Source organism: Triturus cristatus, chromosome 4_1 (assembly GCF_964204655.1).
Source record: "Triturus cristatus chromosome 4_1, aTriCri1.1, whole genome shotgun sequence".
NCBI classification, from domain to species: domain Eukaryota; kingdom Metazoa; phylum Chordata; class Amphibia; order Caudata; family Salamandridae; genus Triturus; species Triturus cristatus.
In genome coordinates this window covers 154,255,466-154,273,133 of record NC_140585.1, presented here as the reverse complement: position 1 = coordinate 154,273,133, position 17,668 = coordinate 154,255,466, and the positions used below count along the sequence as shown (strand labels likewise).

The window sequence follows — 17,668 nt, the reverse complement described above, 5'->3', positions numbered from 1 at the left end:
TTGATGGCGAAGTGCACATAGTGGTGGTTGGTCCATGGCGGCTGCGTTGTGTGGCTGAATTGGATGCTGTTTCCTGCCTTGAAGATGGGGTTGAGGGTGTGTCCTGCTCTGTGAGTCAGTGTGTTGACGAGTTGTTTAAGTCCGATGCTGGTGAGGTTGTCACAAAGGATAGTGGAGTTGGGGTCACTGGGGTTGTCGAGGTGGAAGTTCCGCTCTCAAATGAGTATGTAGTTTGTTGAGGCGATGCCGTGGGGTGCGATGAAGTCGGTGATTGTGGTGACGAAGGGTGTTCAGGGATGGGGGGTCTGTAGATGAGGGTTCCTTGGAGTGTGACTTTGGGGGTGGTCTGAATCTGGAAGTGCAGGTGATCGGCGGAGGGGAAGGTTTCGCTGGAGGTGGTGAGGCGGAGAGTGCTCTTGTGGGCGATGGCGAGGCCCCCTCCTGTGTGGTTGGGGCTGTCTTTCCCCTAGATCTTGTATCCGTCTGGGATGGCGGTGCTGATGTCTGGGGTGTAAAATACCTTGGTCCAGGTCTCTGTGAAGAAGGTGATGTCGGGCAAGAGAGAGTTGAGGAGGTTCCAGATTTCCATGGCGTGTTTGTGTACGGAGCGTAAATTTAGGACGATGCATTTTAGGTTGTCGCGGGTGCAGGCATCGGCGGTGTTGGAGGCCGGGGTGGCGGTGAGGGTCTGGTGGCTGTGGAGGCAGGAGAGCTGGCCATGGGTCGTGTTAGGCGAGGCCTGTTGGCATTCTCTAAGTCTTCTAGGGTTGAGTGCGAGGAGGGTGGTGGTGTCGTAGCGATGGGTTGTGGTAGGTCTAGGGTTCCTGGTGCTGGCCGCAGTCGGGTCATGGACAGACGTAGGCGGGCTTGCCTTTGGTGTGCCTTCAGTGCACCAGCAGCACGAGCCCCTGCACTTGTCCGCTGCACGAACGCGCAGCAGCCGCCATTAAGTAGGGGAGGTGGGAGGGAGGAGAGGCTGGCTGGGAGGCGGGAGCGGGGAGGGGAATTCTGGGGGTAATTCCTGGGGGGAATTCCGAGAGGGAGGGGCAGCAGGGGCACCAGCGGCAAAAGGCGAAAGGAACAGGCAGGCACGAGAAAATAAAAGCAGTAGTGGAATTAGAGCAAGACACAGATGGACACAATAACAGTGGCACAACAGTTCTGTATTGATACTGTATCTTAATTGTTTTTATTTTCCATTATAGGCATTTCTGCTATTTGTTTATCCTGTTGTCTCGTACCATGTTGTTTTCATTCGCCCCTTTGCCCCTTCTCGTGAGATCCAGATGCACCGCCTTTCCATGTGGTTTCACCCCCTCACCCTCTTCTTTGAATTTTATAGGTATTTGTTTTTCCTTTTGTGTTCTCCCTTCCTCTGTCACTCTTCTTTTGCGCAGTTCTTTCCTCTCCCTCCTTCTAGTTTATTTCTGGTGCCTTTTCTTTTCATATACCTTTTCATTTGATACCTTCTTCTTTTCCTTATGACTTTATTCATGTTACCTTTCTCTTCCTCTGCATGATGCTGTGTTTTTTTCTGAATATATCTCCTATTCTATTTGTGTCTCTTCCTAATATCTGGCTTTGTCTTTCTCTTTTACTTCAGTTGTTTATCTTCAACTTTTCATCCCAGTTATTCTTACTTTTCTCGTTTCCTTCTTCATATATTGTTACGCTTTTCTCTCACTTACTCAATGGTGTGGTTTGTCATTTTTCAACTTTTTCTAATATCTGGTCCAGTTCGAGCTGTTCCCTTAATGGTTATTAGATTTCTTTAAATATTGTTACTTGGAATGTCTGCGGTTTGCATTCACCAATCAAGAGACCATGTGTGCTATCACATCTTTCTAAATTGAAAGCTGAAATAGCTATGATTCAAGAATCGCATCTCACAGAGGCCGAATCTTCCAAATTGAAAAGAGATTGGGTTGGTGATTTTTTTTTCTCCAGGAGATGGAAAGGGTAATGGTGTTGTTACATTATGCTATAAATCTCTCCATGTGGGTCGCTGGTTACTTAGGAATATACTGATTGGGAAGGTTCCACTTTCTTTGTTTAATATTTATACACCAACTACAGGGGGTTGCCTTTTTTGGTCCCATCTTGCAGAAAAATTATTGCATATCCCTCATGCCAATCTGATTTTGGCTGGAGACTGTAACCAAATTATAGATCCCTAGATAGACCGTAATTCCTCCTCTTCTTTTTCATCCTCCAAAGCACATAAATTATTCCTACACTCCTTTCAGCACAGACATTTAATGGATGCCTGGAGATTGTGTAATCCCACTCTGAGAGAATATACCTATTTTTCCTCCGTCCACCAAACACAATCACGCATTGACCATATTTTTATTTCTCATGATATTTCCCAATCCATAAAACCCGCTGATATTGGTTTTATCTTGATCTCAGATAATGCCCCGGTGTCCATCTCTTTAGATATCCTTCATAAACCTTTTGTGCCTAGGCGTTGGCGCTTTAACAATTCATTGTTGCTTGACCCTATTTTTACCTCCTCATTCACTTCTTTTTTGAAAGAATACTTTAATTTCAATTAATTAGACAACCTCACCTTTCATGTCATATGGGACGCTTTTAAAGCAGCTGCCCGTGACTTTAGTATTAACTATGTTTCCAACAAACGTCATACAGCCCGTAAAATTGCCACTGACCTTTTTGCCAGGATAAAGAGATTGGAGCATTACTATTACACTTCTAAATAAAAGCATTTCTTAGCAGAACTAATAGCTACCAAGCTTCAATTCAATAACGAATCTACTGAACGTGCTTCCTTATATCTGCTCAAATCTAGTGCAAAATTTTATGGCGGTCAAAATAAAGTAGGCAAATTATTGGCAAATTATCTTAAAGTGAAAAAGAATAAATTTAACATTGAATCGATTCTTGATGATCAGCAAATACCCGAGTTCTAAGATCCAAAGATTTTACAATCTTCCTTTCTTTGGAATAAAAGAAAAGTATGTATGTCATTGGCAAAACTGATTCGCCCTAAATCAGAGAGTGGTGTTAATTTTCCTGACTTTCCTACATATCATAATGCCTTTAACTTACGTCAATCATCTCATTGGCTCACTGATCCCTTACCAGACTCACCTCTGTGGGTTATCCTAGAACACTCATATCTAATCCCCTTCTCCTTTCAAGAATATGTATCATTTACTTGAAAACCACAGAAGTTATCAACTTCCATTGTCAAACATACAAATAAATTGCTAGATGCCTACTTACTAGATAATTCCAATGACATGAATTCACTCTTACAATCCTCCATATGGCCTAACAACTGGATAATGATTAATGGTAAACCTATTTATTGGAAGTCATGGAGACAGTAGGTGCTTCCCTGGCTCCATCAGCTAATTCAACACGATGTAATTGCACCTTTTTACCAAGCGAGAATTATTTTTGGTTTTCCCGTCTCTTTCTCAAATAAGTATCAGGTGTAGCATGATGCTTTGAATTTGGCTGTTAATCAATCTCTTCCATCTTCATACCCCTGATTACTACCTCTAGCATTACTTATAACTTTCTGATTTCGGATCCCAAAGCGTCACAAATGTATACATATTTACGTAAATTGATCCCCTCCAGAGATAAAACTAAAGTAGAAGTGGATTGGGAACGAGATTTAAATGTTAATTTGTTCACTCAAATATGGAACAAAATTTGGCTTAAGATCGGGAAACTTCTAGAGAAACTAACACCACTCAGACACTTTCCTTTATTTACTATAGATTGCTTCTCTCCCCCACTTTTCTGCATAAGATAAACACTGAATTGCCCAATATTTGCTGCTCATGCTCCTCTATGGGTGCAGACTTCATGCACTTACTTTTCACTTGCCCATTTATTCGCAGCTTCTGGGAAAAAATTAGGAACCAAATTACCCTAATCTTTCGTTATGTGGTGCCCTTCACTTTTCCTAATTTTTTTGGGTCTCCCTTTCTGAAGATTGGTCTCAATGTACTTTAAACATGCATGTTTTAGATTTACTTTTGGGAGTAGCATTTCAGCAAATTACCAAACATTGGAAGAATTTGTCTGATCTCTCCTTTCAGGCCTGGTGGTATGCTGTATGTCACAATCATAGACTAGACACGGTTTATGTATATCCTTTGTCTCTAGCTTTGAAACGCTTAGGTATATGGTCTCCATTTACGACTTTCATCGATTGCCATGCTAAGCTTTCTCATGCACGTAATGTTTTACAACAAGAGGTTTCAAAGCCACCTTGACATTCCCTTTTCTCTCTAGCTTTATTACTTTTTGTATAGCTACAATATAATTTTATTGTTAAGTTTTGGATGAATGACCAGAATTGTTTTACTTTTTCATATATTTTTTCTCTATTGTAAAACAACCACTCATTCATATATTATTATAATAGTTTTTATTATATGTTGTAGTTCAGTGCATATGTATCTTTATTATATTTCCTTTCCACTCATCCCTCCCCTTTTATTTCAATAAACTTTACTCTTTTCAAACTAAAGGAACACAGCTGTCTACTATGGGTCTTCTGGGTTATGTGAGAATTCTATGCTCTTTTGGTCATGCAAATACATTCCCAGAATGTTTTAGTAAAACCTGTGATGCTTGACAGAGCAGCCACAACCCTCAGGAATAGCTTTCTTTTAAAATGTAGACTCTCTGGGCACGATTCACAGAACTAATTAAAGACAAAATCCTAAACTTACTACCATTTTGGCATTCACAAAAGGAACTTACTCACCAAAATGAGTAACTGCCTTCTGTGAATTCCAAAATGACTAAGTGCCTTCTGTGAATACCAAAACGGCAGTAAGTTTAGGATTTTGCCTTAAGATAGTTCTGTGAATCGGGCCCTCGGTTTTCCATGTTCACTGATTTTAACAGATAAATACAGAAACCAATGTGTTTCTTCTTTATATTTGGTTTTTTTAGTAGAAAAATAGAGAACATCGGGATTGTTATGATTGACTCACCATGCTCTCTTTATCATGAATTTCAGGCCATCAATTGACCAGCTAGATGGCATGGGGGGCTAATGAACAAAATGAGATTTCCATAAATACAGGAATATGTTAACATAAATGTGTAGTATAATGCTAATAGCTACTTGTGTGTGTGTAGTGTTTTGTTATATTTGGCTTCTAAATTTGCTGAAACAAGACAAGCATCAAAGTATGAATGCAAGTTTATAAGTTAAAGAAAATTAGAAATGTACCATATTATGACTTCATGTGTTCTAAAATTACATATTAAACATGGATAAACACCAATAGGATGTCCCAAAAATAAATATGGATAAATATAAAGGTACATGGTAAAAAAGTAAATACTATAAAACCAGGAACCCTATTTATACTGCAAAATAGATTTAAAAGCATAGAAGAAATCAACTATTTTAAAATAACAAAATCAAACAAATCTGTTTAAAGGAATAACAATATAGTATCTGGAATCACATTACTCAGCACTACCCAACAGATGCACATCATTCAATTCTCATCCGTGTTGTCCTTTGGGCACCTCAATTGTTAGTACAAATATCACTTACATATGAGACATTACCGCCATCACAATAAGTGAGGCCTAGGAAACATTCACTCTTAGTGGAACAATGTGCAACTGAACTCTAAAGAAAAGAAACATCTGTACATGGGGAAGTGACATTACATTTCATAACATTGGTTAGAAAGATGCTGATGTATGAATCCTCTTTGTGCAGAGTGACACAGAAATGGAAAGAAGACTTTGTCCTGAAAGATGGCTGAAAGCACATTTTCCATTCTGAGTTTGAGGCCTACATTGACTAAGCTTAGCATAAGCAAAACGTTCGCCACTGGACATCATCATTTTAACTGCATGTCAATTTTATGTTATTGTGTTAATGCTATTATACATTTAATTTAAAAATAACGATTACATGAGATGCATGGCACTTGGCAGTGCTGCAGTCTGGCTTCTGTCCCAAATTTCAGGTTGGAGGTGTAAAATGAGCTCGATCCATTGTTGTGCAGATGAATGCATGAATGAGCATGGGGATAATCGATTCATTCCATTCATGCCAATGGACCCAATCCAGATGGGATAGTCTCGCTTTCTGAAGCAAAAAATGTCTTTGTTTTGTCTGTCTCCGAGTTTAAATTGGCTCTCTTTCTGTAGAAGTCACTGGACGGTATATTTTCTCATGATTATTATTATTTGTTTAATCTCCAACTTTCGTCCTCTAAAATGTTGGCATGTTAGTCATTGTTCTTTTCAGTTTGATGGAGTATGTCAAGCAGTGTTCTGTTCTGTTCTGTTAACTCCTTCTACTCTCTGACTATAAAGATTCAACTATAGTGCTACTAAAATGTCAAAGAAAAAATACTGACTACCAAAACATTATGAAGATATGTGTATAGTAGCATTACAATCCCGGTTATTCCAACCATGTACACAATGGCCACTCAAGGCTAGCGTCATTTAGAAAATATTTTCTGTGTTCTTTCGAACTACACAGTATAACTACACATTGTTATTCTTGGTTTGTTTCCATATATTTACATTTGCATCATATTTTGATTTGCATTGAATAAAAACTCTATGCTTCCAGTTTATTACTCACACAAATCACTGTGTTGCCTTAAATGCATAGAAGGAATGGTTTCCGAGTGATGCCATTTTTTGTACAATAGTTCCCCAACCCTGGTACGTGTTAGGGCCCATGGCATCATTTTTTCTTGCGTTTGTCAACTTTGTTAACCCCAAATCTCGGCTCTGATCATGCAGAGCATGCCATGCGTGCTTTCTGTATTTCCATGTTAACACTAGTGTGTTTTGACTTTTTTGGGCTACCTGTGTCTTCGCACACAATGTATCTAGGCTCAGGCTCTCTTTAGGATCTGTGGCTTTGTGTCTTCATATTTAATTTGGTCTGGGGGCCATGCCTGGTTCTAGGCATTCAGCACATCACCTCTTCTGAGGTAAGATATTCAGGATTGTCTCAGTTCGTCTTTTGTTACTTTCAGGAATCGGGTCATTTCTTTGTTCAAGAGGTTTGTGGGTTGGATAGATCTTTTCATGGACAGACAATCCTCACTTGTCAATAGCCCCTGATTGTGTTTCCTTTTCTTGGACTTCCCTTGACCTGGTTGACTGGCATCAACATATCATTCTGAAGGTAACTGCAGGTACCCCTTGGTAAGCACTTAGGCATTTGTGAGTTTCTTCTAGAGCAGGTCATAGACTAAATGCTTTAACTTTTGATCTGATCTCAAGCAGGAAGCAGGTGATGTGTTGGACCATGTCTCTGGCTTCTTGTCAGATTTTAAATCTTTCCCTGTTGGCAGGTGCCCTTTAGCGAGTTCAGACTGTGGTTGTACAGATCGTGGGAAATCCATGATGAAATCTGTGCCTATGGCTTGCTTTTACAAAGGTTCGATAGCAGCGCCTTTTGCTAGTGTGATGTGCTCAACGTGTTTTAACCTGCTCCTGCGGAATGTCACTTTTCTGTTTGTCCAATGAAAGTTTGAGCCCCATGCCTTCAATATTTACAGATCTATCAGAATTCAGTTGTGTACCCTTGTCTGCCGAATACAGCGATGTCATCAATGCACATTAATTATTTTTAGTGTTTTTCATTACTCACTGTAAGATAACTGTGGCACGGAGTATTCTTTTGCAATATTTTTAAATAATTCGAATAGGTCATATGAAAACAGTTTTTCCTTTGTTTTGTTGGTTCATTGGATCTAATATTAACCACTATATCATCAGATGATGTTTAGACAATCTAAGGTATCAGCTGCTCTGGGTGATGTGTACTGGCTGCTCACATTTCTACTCTTTTGTTGGTGATAATCTACGTTTTAATGGATAACTGAGAACAACAATCTGGCAGATGTGTACACTTCTTGCTTCTCTGATTATTCTAGCTGACAGTATACCAGATGTGTGCTCTTGTACATCATCAGTGAATGCCAATCTTTAGGATGGCTCTTGGAATGGCAGGCTGCAGGCAGATGCACAGGTGCCCGCATTGGCTTCCATCCCGCTCAGAGATGGATAACACATCAGCTACCTGCAGAAGTGTCTCTCTCAACTTCTCCTTCTCCCATCATAATAAGAGGGACTCTCCAATGTTCAGATTATTGGGATCCAGCTTAGCAGAGCCCTGTTAAACACTGACACTTGGGAGTCGATGGAGAGCAAGAAGAATTCAGCAATGTTCTTTCCCTATTCAGAATGATGTCATAGTCGGTGATGATGGTCAATGGAACTTGAATGGTTCATCTTTGTCTTTCTTTGGTCGATAAATAGGTTCATTTTACCCAAGGCTCCTGCCGCCTTTGGGTCTCAATGGTGAACAGTTGTGATTGATCGCATTTGACCAAGAAACCCTCCCCACACCATCTTATAACTTATCACAGGGATCTTCTCAATTTTCAAAATGGAGAGTATGTCACCTTATAACAGTTTCATTTCATTTTACGAAACTAGATTATATGAAAAATGGATTGAACTCTCAGTAATTATGCATCAAACTTGAAATCCTTCTATTCTGCCTCAAGTTCCTTTTTGCTATGCAAGCATCCTGATATTCAGACTCTCACTTTTACCAATGCTCCTATCTCACAACAATATGACTGCATCTCACATCTGCTATCTTATTTTCCTTTTTCAACTAAAGGCCTTTATAATATCTGTCAGATTAATCTTTTTTCCAATTATTGAATTGCCCATACCGACAATAAAGAAATTATTTATGAAATGTGAATGCATTGCCCTAATAGGTGCCAAATTAATTGACTGACTCCTATAACATGTTACATTTTATCAGCTGTTTGAAGCATTTTTTCGTACTTTTCTAGTTTGTATTTAATTTCTTTTGGGTGTAAAATAACAATATAAAGCAAGTTTATTTCCTATTCCGCCACCTTACTTTAATTAAAATATATTTTTAAATTTCTAAAAATGTAGCCTACCCATTGCAACCTAAATCTGCTGCAGTGTAAATCTTAGAGAGTTTAGAACACGCTGCTGATCGATCACTGGACTGCCACACAAAACCTGCATAACTTCTGTAGAAAGGCAATATTTATGTATATTTAGCAGTTGTTTGCCTGAAAGTAGCCTAGAAGTGTCTATCGCCAGGCATATCTATGAATGATAATGTGGGAATTACTTTTTGGCAAACAAACACTTCATATTTCTTTTCAAAATGTAATTATAATAAATACAATTAGAAGTATAATACATGGTGAACTCAGTTGTGGGCCATCTTCTTTGTCATGAAGCCTTTATCACTCCTTAGAACTCTTTTCAGAGCTGCCTTTATTTCTTGGTTCCTCAGTGTATAAATCATAGGGTTCACAAGAGGAGTGATGACAGTATAGATCACCGACAATAGGCGGCCTTCGGACATGGAGTAACTGGACGCAGGGTGGAGGTAGGTAAATAACATGGTTCCATAATAGAAAGTGACCACTGTGAGGTGGGATGTGCAGGTGGAAAAGGCCTTGGATCTACCTGTTCTGGAATTGATTCTCAATATTGCAGCAATTATATAGATATAAGAAATAATAGTTATCATAAAACATCCTAGTCCCAAAATTGCACCAGAGATAAAAACAATCACAATATTTATAAAGGGGTCAGTACAAGACAGTTTGAAAACTTGAGGAACATCACAGAAAAAATGATGAATTATTCTGGGGCCACAAAATGATAATCGGCATGTGGCGATTGTGTGCATCAATGAACTGAGGAAACCTCCTGCCCAGGAACCAGTGACCAGCTGACCCCACCGCCTTCCAGTCATGATGGCTGCATACCTCAAAGGGTGGCAGATGGCAACATAGCGGTCATAAGCCATAACGCTCAGAAGAATAATTTCTGAGTCGGCAAAAAAAATGAAGCAGGAGAATTGAGCAATGCAACCAGAAAAGGATATGGTCTTCACGCCCAATGAGAGGTTCATGAGCATCTTGGGGACAGTGACTGATGAGGTACATATGTCTATCAAGGAGAGATGAATAAGGAAGGAATACATGGGAATATGCAGCTGTGCATCTACCCAGATAAGGGTAATAATGATGAGGTTTCCAAATATGGTGGTCATGTAGATCAGTAGCAATGCCCAGAAAAGGGGAAACTGAAGTTCAGGCAGGTCTGTAATTCCCAAAAGGATGAACTCATTCACAGCTGTATTATTCTTCATTAAAGCAAATCTAGTATGGTTCCTATGTATGGAAAACGATATAAAAGGTGCATTCAAAACACAAATTGATACTTTGAAAAGACATTAATTTTATGTTGAACTTAGACTCCGGTTGCAGTTTCTTGCTGCATCGATAATCCATTGAATTGTAACCGGAGGTAGCGAAGAACTTCCATATCTCAAAATGTTTTACTTCTTTTCCACATTATGTGAGCAATCTCCTGCTGCAAGAGAAAGAGCGAAGTTAAGAAACACAAAATGTATCCACCAGTACTGGTCTATCTTCTTATGACTATTCACAAAGAAAGAGGTTCATTGTTGTAAAAATGTTGTCAAGTTAAATAGGTTTCAGGGCTCACATCCTCCATTACCATGGCAGATCATTATGGAGTTTCCTTCAAATAGTGTAGTTTTTTTCTATCATAGGTTTTCCTGACTTAAAACACAAACATAAAAGCAGCTGAGCCTGCTAATCAACAGGCTAAGAAGAGGGAACCATGTGCACATCACTCAAAAAAAGATATTGGAGGAAGTTGTGCACATATCCATATAGAAAACTATAGACACAACCACAATACATACATGTTGGACTTGGCCCTTTTGGCAGGTTCGCCCCTAAACTTTTTGCCTGTCTCTTAGCCTTTTCCCTGTGTAGTGTTGGTGGTTTTTGGCCTCTGCGCACTTTAGCACTGTGACCCAGTGTAAAGTGCGTGTGCATTCTGAGTGCGCGTGGTGAGATTGGCCTGCCCTCCCATAGGAATGCATGGGGGATATGTGTGTCCATAGTAATTCCTGGTGTGAGAGGAGTGCAGGGTCGAATTTAGCATGTGCGAACTCGTGAGAATAAATGCTGTGCAATGGTGTGCGCAGATTTAGTGTGACTGGTGAGGAAGTGCCATTTTTAAAAGTTGGCATTTCTGTGTGCGGTGTACCTGCCTGCCTAATGTGGAGAGCATGTCTGGCTTGTGATTGACAGGTGCTGGATGGTGTGGGGAATTCCAGGAGCCAGGGTGAGTCAGCCCAGTTGTGAATAGAGAGATCTGCATCTAGATGAGAGGGAGGAGTTTCACCTGGGACCTGAATAGGACTGTGCCTTCCCTCCACAGTGCTGCTCCACCCCCTGTGGTGTGTCTGAGCACCTAGCCCCCACCTGACAAAGAAGAGAGGAGCTGAGGACAACAAAGTGCTCCGAAAGCTCCCCCAAACCAGTTGCATCTGGTTTTCCCCCAGCCCTGTGATGACAAAGGAAAAATGTGTATAAAAGAAGGGGCTGTGACCCCATGAAAATGTTCTGTTGTGCTTGTGTTCTTGAGGGGACACACTGCCAGGAGGAACCGTCGTGGGACCCAGCTGCTGCTTCCTGAGGGTCCTTGCATGTTGGCCTGCCTGGCTGTGCTTTGCTGGGGTCTCCCCAACACCAAGGACTTTTCCTTTTTGCATTCGTGGAGACTTTGTGGCACCTAGCACCTGGGAGCGCTTTTGTGCAGACCTGGACTATTTTTGATTGCAGCACGGAGCTGCAAGCATTTTGAATAGGGATTACCCCGCAATTGCCTTCCATCCAGCAGGTGCCCACCCTGCATCTGTGCGCTTTGGAATCTGAGCAGGACCCACCCTGCTAATTTATGCGGGTAACCAAGCGGGAGCCCACCCCGCATCGGTGCCTTGGAGGCGGGTGTCCACCCCGCATTTTGGTTTGTTTCTGTCTGATGTAGCGGGTGCCCACCCCGCATGTTTGTGCATGCTTGATACAGGTGCCCACCCCGCTTTTGTATTTGTTTGAAACGGGAGCCTACCCCGTATTGACCCCACAAAGAGGAATCGCCAGTGAATCCCTGCCGCGGCTCGGAAGCTGCCTGACTGTGGGCGGGGCGCTCTTCGCGAGGCAGGAAGCGGATGGGAGCCTACCTGTAAGGGAAGAGGATGCCAGGAGTCCGGATGAAGGGCGGGAGCCTACCCCACCTCCGTCGGTGAGGAAGTCCCGAGAGATGATAAGGTGAGGGAGCAGCCCCGCGGGCTCACGGGACAGAGCTGAGAGGACTGCCGCCACACCGGGGACCTCGCTTGTGACCGGAGCCCCGCCTGAAAGGGGCAGCGTCAGTGAAGTCCGGAGGGCTTCCGCAGTCTAGCCGGTGAGTGGGGCCTGTGACTTTCCTAAGTGGTGCCAGTGTTGTTTGAATCTTCACAGCGGCACCACTGTGGCGGGCCGCTGCAACGTTGTGGGGGCTATATTGTTTCGGAATCCCAAGGTGGGACTCATGAGGTACTAATAGTGCCAGTGCCTGTTTTGTGGCTTCCACAGCTGTCCTGCGAGAGCGCAGGCAACTGCAACGCTTTGGGGCATTCATCTTCTCTGTTAGAGTCCCAGAGTAGGACTCCCGGGGGCACGCTGAGTGCATGCCCTCATTGCTTGTGGCGCATTGTTTTGGGCGCCAGAGGCACAGAGAGTGCCAGGGGAGTTTGGGTTGCAGCAGTGGGCAGCTGGAATGTTTGGCCCCATTGTTCTAAGAGCCTCAGTAGGCACAGTGGTGCCGGCCCCATTCGTTTCCTCAGGGGCTCAGGGGGCATGCTGGTGCCTAGGCTCATTGTCACAGCTGCCCAGCACTTAGTGGGCAGCTGCAACGTTTAGGTTGTGCCCCTGCACGCTTTGCTTTCGCTGCTTTGGCAGCTAGCCCTGACATTACTGGACATAGGGCGCAGAGTTCTAAGTTGGCGCATAAGGTGGTTTGCTGATTGCATAATATGTTTTATGCCTAATGTGATTATCACCACATAGTGTGTTCCTAACTTGTACCAGTAGTTACTATTTGTGCTACATTTCCAAGTGGTGATTTGTGATGGTTTTGACAATAGCCCCATTGGCCCTGTCGTGTGTAAATAGTCCCCTGTAAAAATTGCCCAGTGCCAGTTGGCACAGTGTAAACTTTGTGATTATGTTTCTTTTTTTTTTTTTTTTTTTTTTTTATTGAGAATTTGCCTGGTGTACATAGTAATCCAATCAGTCATTACAAATAAACCAATGGTAGAATATATAAACATTCTCCTCCAACCGAGCTGATTAAGAAAGAAAAGAATTACATAATACAAAATCAGAAAGTAATCACAACATTAGTCATCAGTTTGATCTTCTCCAGCTATCAAGAGGAGCCCACATATTTCTACCCATTTCCCTTATTTTTTCCCCCTTTTGATCATATAGACAAGACTCAATATTATGTATCGCCAAAAACCTGGACATCCACATTTGAAAGGTTGGGGGGGAAAGATCTTTCCATCCTGTTGAAATCAGAATACGTAACACAGCAACCGATACAAATACCAATGCTTCAGCAGAGTTAGACAAGTCTGCTTTGCTATCTACACCTACCAACACCTGCGTAGAAGATAGTACAATTCTACATTTTAACAATCCAGCCAAAAAATCAGAGATTTCTCTCAGTAACAAGGATAGCTTATCACAATCAAAAAACATATGTAATAAATCTGCTGGGCCAGTCTGACACCTAGGGCACTTATCATTCTCCACCAATCCCCACGAAAACAATTTGGCTGGAGTAAAGTACAAATTAAACAGTGTTTTAAAATGCTGTGCCCTTAAATTAGATGAACGTAACCATTTTTTATTTAATATAAGCGCTAAATCAAGGTCCACATCCGGGTTGTCTTACTTAATGGATAATGCATGTTCAGTTTTTTCCATATCATCCTGTACACCCTCCATGAGATGATTGTAAATATATTTGATTTTATTTCCCCCTTTCCCTACGTAATCCAATAACGGGCAGCGTGTAGTAACAGTAATTTTCGGTCTGATTGCCTTTAACAACCGAAATACCTGACTATAAAAAAGCCAGTGAGTTGGTGGTATCCCAAATTTGACCTGGATTACATCAAACCCAATAACCGCTCCACTTTCCCACACATCCCCGATGGTCTCGATTCCGTGCTCTTTCCAAAATTGATAGTGCATACCTGTATCCAGATGTGGAAACAATTTAGAATTCCATAGAGACAAATATGTGTTAACTTTAGGAATCTCTAACAACTTTTGAATAGCTTTCCAAATCCCCCATATCCCACTTACAATCTTGAGCCTCACCTTTGAATAATATCTACGGTCGACTTCCATCAATAGTAGCCCTACAGCCTTCTTCCCCAATAAAAGCTCGAATATAGTTGGGGGGTCCTGACTGTCTCCCTGAATCCCTGGTAGATTATCGTTTAATTGGAATAAAATTGACATTTGAGCTAACTGGGAAGAGTAATGATACAATCGAAGGTTTGGGAGGGCCATTCCACCTCTATCGTAAGAAAGGGACATGAACATCAAAGATCGTCTTGTTTTCCCATATTGCCATATGAACCTATTGAAAACTGATTCCAACTTCTTCAGTAGTTTTTCCTCTAGCAGGAGGGGGATAGCACGAAACAAATAAAGAACCTTGGGGAACATTGCCATTTTGAGAACATTCACCCTCCCCACCAAAGATAGATGTAGAACGTCCAATCTTTTTAACTCCGCTTCTATTGAGCCAATAAGCGGACCGTAGTTTTCCTCATTAATCTTGTCCACTGCTGCATTGATCCTCACCCCTAAATATATTGCAGAATCAACATATCTATTATCTGACTTAATGATGTTATTTGTACCAATAATCTGGGTCTTTCCCTCGTTTAACAAGTACCCAGATCTTTTGCCAAATTCTCTTGCCAGCTCCACTAGTGCCGTCATCGCCTGCTGTGGATGAGTCGTAAGAATCGCCAGATCATCGGCATAAGCCAACAACTTATTACTATACCCATTAACTATCACTGGGCGAATCAATGGACAATTCAAGATTCTATAGATCAGAGGATCTATATATAGCGCAAAGAGTATCGGGGAGCAGGGACAGCCCTGACGAGTGCCTCTCCTGATCATAATTTTCTCAGAACTCTCCCCCATCACCGAAACCCTGGCTACCGGATCTTTATACATGGCTCTGATAGCGTTAACTGCTTTTGTACCGAATCCTCTATCTTCCAGAATGCCCCAAAGATAGTCCCAGGTTACACGGTCAAAGGCCTTCTCTGCGTCGAGGAGGATCATGGCCATCTCGTCCCCCCTGGCAGCGTGAGCATCGAACAGAGCGATTGCTCTCCGTATATGATCTGTAGTGCCCCGCCCAGGCACAAACCCATGCTGCCAGGGGGAAACAAGACCGCCAATAACCCCCCCCAACCTTTTGGCCCAAATTTTAGAATACAGTTTAGTGTCTGCATTAATAAGTGATATAGGCCTATACGAGCCTGGGTTTTCTTTAGGTTTGCCTTTTTTATGGAAAATAATTACATTTGTCTCTTTCCATGAATCGGGGATAATGCCTGTACACAGGATACCGTTAAACAAATCCAACAAGATAGGAACAATCTCAGGTTCAATATTCTTATAAACTTCTAGGGGGATTCCATCGGGGCCTGCAGCCTTCCCGACAGCCAGCTCATGCAAGGCATCCTTAATTTCCCTCTCAGTAATGTCTCTATCCAATTTTTCCCTCAGTGATTCATCAAGAACTCTACCTCCATTATCAAACTCACATCTTTGATGATCTTGCTGATCGATAGAGAGATCCTCACAGTCATACAGTTTTTGATAAAAATTTTTAAAGACCCTGAGGATGTCTTGAGGCTCAGAATAATTTTTACCATCCTCTTGTATGTTTGAGATTACATTCCTCGTTCTATCCTGTCTTATTCGTAGGGCAAGAATCCTACCTGCTTGCTCGCCTGTCTCATATCGCTTGGCCTTGGAAGCCTGATACTCACCTACCTCCTTCTCTGTAACTAATCTCTGTATATTGGCTTTGATGATAGTCAAACTTTTTGCACTTTCCGAGCCATCTATTCCATTTCCGATATCCCTCACATGAAGCTCCTCTGCTTTGATTAAATCTATCATTAACCTTTCCAGCTCCAGTTTATCTGCTTTCTTTAAATTCACTGAGCAGCTAATTGATTCCCCTCTAAAGGCCGACTTAAAAGTTTCCCACACGACATTCCTTGAGGTACTATACCGATTGGCATCGAAGAACTCCTTGGTCCATTTTAAAATATGATCTATAAATCTATGATCAGATAGAAGTCTTCTTTCGAAGGTCCAATTGGAACGAGTTCGCCCTGCCATAACTATACAACAAGAAAGAATTAGAGGATTGTGATCGGATATTGTTCTGGGGAGCTTCTTGATACCAGCCTTGCACAAAGCTGACGACGAAATAAAAAAATAATCAAGTCTGGTATACTTTTGAAACGGGTATGAAAAGTAAGTGTAGCCTGGGTTCTGTAATTCCCTAGTACCCCAAACATCCTCCAGCCCATGAGATCTTATAAGGGAGGAAAGAGCCCTAAAAACCCTTGGCTTCTGCCCAGAATAATTCTGTAAATTGTGTCCATCAATAGAAATATTTAGGTCGCCACATACTATCAATGGGGTTGGCCAGTCCGCTAATTCTCCCTCCAACAAATCAAATATATCCGGGTCATCACAGTTTGAGCCATATATTGAACAAATTGTATAGCCAAAATTCATTTCTGCTATTACCCACCTACCCATTCTGTCACTTTTTGCCCTCTTTGCCCCTCCCAAAGACGTTCTACCCAGGATTGCAACCCCCCTTACACTGGATGTTTGTGTGGTACAGGCTATAATATCAAACCCTTTCATACAGAGTAAATTACGGCTGGCCCAAGGTAGATGAGTCTCTTGTATACAGATTATATCTAACCTATTAAATGTAATAAAATGAAACAAATTTTGACGCTTCTTCAGATTGTTCAGTCCATTAACATTGATAGTACATATATTGATATTAGCCATTCTCATAATTTTAAAACCTCCTTAGCCACAAAGCCCCCGAATGAATTCAACACAGATTTATGCACAGACCCACAAAGAAAAAGGCAAGACACCCAGCACACATAGCCTTCACTACAACTACATCTACATCTTTCTGTTTGAAATACCTCCCTACCACACCAGACAAACTCTCTTTTGATTTTTTCCCCCTGCTCCCCCCAACCCCCTCCCCCTCCCCCCAACCCTTCCCCACCTCCAACCTCCCCCCACACCCTCCTACACCCCTGCACCTTACCCATAGTTGAGGCGCTCAGTCGAGTCTGAGCATGTGATGCGAGCATGGTCGCAGGAGAGAGACATAGAGCCAAAATACACTCAGGAACCAAACATTCCTCTAAAGCCGTTGAGGCCATTACTATATGAAGGAGAGAGAGAAAGAAGAAACAAACCAAACCCTATGCTTATGTTTCTAATGTATTTATGACAATACAAAGGCTATTTTTATATGTAACAAGTAGAGTCTGCGGGTCTAAACCAATCTCTCAAAAGAAAAGAAGCGACATGTCAGCACGTTCAAACATGAAAGAAGTCCTCATAAAGAGGGCCAAGTCCCATCACCCACCGAA

General features: G+C 41.8%; 1 protein-coding gene across 1 annotated transcript; it reads right to left on the bottom strand.

The window, feature by feature from the left end:
* Positions 1-9,253: 9,253 nt before the first annotated feature.
* LOC146853744 (olfactory receptor 5J3-like) lies at positions 9,254-10,207 on the bottom strand. Its single transcript, XM_085650859.1, has one exon. The coding sequence runs from the start codon at positions 10,205-10,207 to the stop codon at positions 9,254-9,256; it is 954 nt and encodes a 317-aa protein (XP_085506985.1).
* Between the last annotated feature and the right edge of the window lie 7,461 nt (positions 10,208-17,668).

Coding starts and splice junctions, on each gene's coding strand:
- LOC146853744 (XM_085650859.1), bottom strand. CDS start 10,207: ATGAAGAATAATACAGCTGTGAATGAGTTCATCCTTTTGGGAATTACA.